Genomic DNA, 3,848 nt, shown 5'->3' on the forward strand with positions numbered 1-3,848 from the left:
GTGCCCCGCTCTCTCACCCAACGCCCTACTGGCTGATCTGCTGGTGCCCCTGAGCCCCCATCCTGTACAGATGGAAGGGTCACCAGCTGCGCACAGGAACAAATGCCCCGCCCGGCAGGCTTGGGATCCCCGACTTACCTCTCCTGCGCAGGTGCCCCCCTCTTCACCCCTCCTTCCCCTCCTCCGAGCTTTGGGCAGGTGCGATCAGGCGCCCACCCCGCCTGCAGGGTCACGTTGGAGAGGAGGAGGATGCCCAAGCGAGCCCGGACAGCTGCAGGCAGCCCAGGCAGGGAGCGCGCCCAGGGCTTGCCCAGCGCCAGGCGGGCTCCCATTGGCCGGCGGGCAAGCACGTGCCAGCTCCCCTGGCTCTATATCAGGGCACTATTGACCCGGCGGAGGCTTCTACCATGGTCGGGAGGCAGTAGCAGCTGCGGCAGCGGCTCCCCAGAGCGAAGGCGCCTCCCCCCCCCCCAGGGGCGCGCCATGAACTCCTTCCTGGAGTACCTGGCGCGGGGCGTGGATAGCAAACTGGGCAGCGCCACTGAGGCTCTCTGCCCCCTGGCAGCGGGCGGAAAGGGCCCCTACCCGGCTCCAGCTGCGGGCAGCCTGCCGGACTTCGCTCCCCCGCAGCAACAGCTGGCGCCCTGCGCCCTCGCGCCCAGCGCCTTCGCCTCGGCCGAGTGCAGCCTGCTGGCACCCGAGGCGCCCTTCGCAGCCGCAGGCGAGCCCGGCGCCCCCCTGCACTACGCCACCTCCGTCTTCTCGGGCGGCGGCGCCTACCTGCAGGTGGACTACCCGCTGGCCCACCCGCTCCAGCCGGGCCTCAAGGAGGCGCCTCCGGACCTCTGCCCCAAGGCCCGCGCCTCGCCCGCGCCCAGCAGCTGCAGCGGCGGCAGCACCTTCGAGTGGATGAAAGTCAAGAGGAACGCGCCCCCCAGAAGTGAGTCACTCCATCCCCGCGGATCGGCAGGGGGCCCCGGCTTGGGGGCGGGACGGGCGAATTCCTGAGCGGGCTGAGGCTGCGATCCTATCCACACTTTCCTGGGTGTAAGCCCCATTGACTGTAATGGGGCTTACTTCTGAGTAGACATGCCTAGGAGTGGGCTCTGGGGCTGCAATCCTACCCACATTTACCTGGGAGTAAGCTCAATTGACTGTAGTGGGACTTACTTCTGAGTCGATGGGCCTAGAATTGGGCTGAGTTCAGTAGTGCGGGTTCCTCAGGAAGGGTGCCGAAGGGGGCCATCCCGGACTCTTCCAGCTTGGAGATCCACCCAACTTTCTTCCCAGGCGGGGAGTTGAGGACCGAACGAACCAGAGTGAAGAGTGCTCAACTCTTCCCTGTGAGTCGTACACGTGATTTAGCTGGACTTTCTTTCTAACTAACTTGGCTGAGTCACTGGGGGCTTTCCATAACTTGGGATCGCCTCCGTCTTCGCTTCTTCAAACGCGGTCCACTGAACACGAACATGGCTTGCTCCCACCTAAAGGTGCCTGGGATCGGGTGCTGGTATCTCAGTCTGCAATCCTAGCCATACTTACCTGGGAGTAAAATTCATTGTCTATAGTGTAATTTACTTCTGAGTAGACGTGCCCGGGATCGGGCTCTCTAACCCCGCCCCCGTTTTCTTGCGTTGCCAGATGAGACTGCAATCCTATCCACACTTACCTGAGAGTAAGTCCTGTTGACTATAATTGAACTGAGTAGTCAGGATTGGGCTATAAGGCATACTTTCTAGGGTTGCATATAGCAGCTATTCCGCCCCCTCCCCATTTGAAAGGGGGCTCTTCTCAAGCGTCCGCCCCGCCGACTCAGCCAGTGTTTCTGATTCGCAGGCAAACTCGCCGGCTGTGCGCCTTCCAGCGCGGTGAGGACGAACTTCAGCACCAAGCAGCTGACCGAACTGGAGAAAGAGTTTCATTTCAATAAGTACCTCACCCGGGCCCGGCGCGTGGAGATCGCCACGTCTCTGGGCCTCAATGACAGTCAGGTGAAAATCTGGTTCCAGAACCGGAGGATGAAGCAGAAGAAGAGGGAGAGGGAAGGAACGGCGATCCCTTCGCCTGCCGCCTCTTTTCAGGCGTCCTCCTTGGAGTCCAGCCCCACTCAGGCAGGGGTGCGCTCGGCACCCTCTTCTCCAGCCGAGGGCTCCCCTTAAAGCTCTCTGGGAACCTCCTGTGACTGAGGAGATAGCAGAGAACTGGAAGCAAAAGTCCCACCGACGTGGGTCAAATGCTGCACATTGCAGGGCAAGGAAGAAGAAAGGACGATTGTTGCACTTGGGTGTACACTACTCTTGGGGAAGAAAAAGTCTGGCTTCCTATAGTGATGGAGACTGGCTTCCTACTGGAACTGATTCAAGGCACAAACGGCACATGTGTGCCTTGTTTTCATGTTTATTAATTTACATGACTTGTTTACACGTTTATTGCGTTTCAGGGAAAGCTGCCCTTGGCTGCTAAGCCTTGCTGCTAAACTTTGTTATTGGCCTTGTTGAGCTAATTTTACAGCCGGATCCTGTCTTGTTTGCTCAGAAGTAAGTCCCACTGAGTTCAAGGGGGCTTACTTTTATGTAACTGCATAGGATCTCGGTCTTTGTCAGTCGGCCCTTGAAAAAACGCATTTTTAAATGTGTGTTTTTCTTTGTGTGTGTTTAGAAGGATGCCAAATTATTTTTAAGGAAACCAAAGATTTTACAGTGACCTGTTAAGAGAGTGCCTGCTCTGCGTTTTAAAAACATTCCTTTAAAAGGTTTGACTTTGATTTGAATGTAACAGGAGTCCTAAAAGGCTTCCTACTGCTGCTTCTTCAAAGGTGCCTGTGCGTAGAAACAATCATTAAATAGCAGTGGAGCGATCAGTGGAGAATGAGATTACTTTCTGTTTTCAAAGGTCAACCTGGGATCCTAAGGCACTAGTCAGAGAGTTCTGCCCTAACCAGTGACACTTCTTTCAGTGAAAGTTCTTTTCAGTGATGTGTATTTAAGACCAGGCATCAGTGAAATTAATGTTTTGCTCTGTTTTTGTACAGTATTTATTTTTATTCAAGAATAGGTTTTTATTTTTGTATTGAAAGTCTTCTAGAGATGAGAGCTGGGACTAATGTGCAACCACGCAGAGTCCTGTGGATTTGTCTTTACCTGGGTTGCTTGACTTTGATTATACCAAGGCTGGGCAAACTTTCAACTTTAGGGATCCTGGACTTTTAATAATGGTATAGAAGAGCGAATTTCAGCGGGTGCAGCTTGTCATCTCAAAGCTTCTCTCTCCTACACAACTGTTAAAGGTCCAGGATCCCTAAAGTTGAAAGTTTGCCCACCCGAATTATACAGTAACTTGAGTTAGCCAAGTGCCCCTCCTTTGGGTTCACTTTTATCAGTTTCACAGCCTAATCCTATGCCTGTCTACTCAGAAGTAAGTTTCATTATAGTCAATGGGGCTTACTCCCAGGTAAGTGTGCATAGGATTATAGCCTAACTTGTTCAAACACCCCCCCCCCCCAAAAAAAAAAAAAAGGTATGGCTATGAGCCAGCAGGGTCATTTCTTTTAAAAGCTAGGAATTTAAACTTTTGCATGGCAGTCCACAAAAATGAGCTGATTCATATTTCAGAGCCGGAAATAACAAGAGTGACCTATGGGAGGGGCACCTTCCTCCAGTAGATGATCTTTGATTGCAAGTTGGGGTCCCAACAAAGACCTTCTGGTCTCAGTCCTTGCTAGTTACCCATCTTAAGTCCGAGTGAGTGTGGCTGCAATCCTATACCCACTTTCCTGGGAGTAAGCCCCTTGGAACACTATGGGACTTATCTCTGAGTAGATGCGCATAAGTTTGTGTTCTAAATGTGAA

The 3,848-nt window shown here is 53.6% G+C and overlaps 1 protein-coding gene across 1 annotated transcript; it reads left to right on the forward strand.

Moving 5' to 3' along the window:
* Positions 1 to 249: 249 nt before the first annotated feature.
* On the forward strand, positions 250 to 2,159 carry HOXD1 (homeobox D1). Its single transcript, XM_066621665.1, has 2 exons — positions 250 to 940; positions 1,837 to 2,159. The coding sequence occupies exons 1-2, from the start codon at positions 250 to 252 to the stop codon at positions 2,157 to 2,159; spliced, it is 1,014 nt and encodes a 337-aa protein (XP_066477762.1).
* The last annotated feature ends 1,689 nt before the right edge of the window (positions 2,160 to 3,848 follow it).

The sequence above is a fragment of the Tiliqua scincoides genome, chromosome 1 (genome assembly GCF_035046505.1).
Source record: "Tiliqua scincoides isolate rTilSci1 chromosome 1, rTilSci1.hap2, whole genome shotgun sequence".
In the NCBI taxonomy this organism is placed as follows: Eukaryota; Metazoa; Chordata; class Lepidosauria; order Squamata; family Scincidae; genus Tiliqua; species Tiliqua scincoides.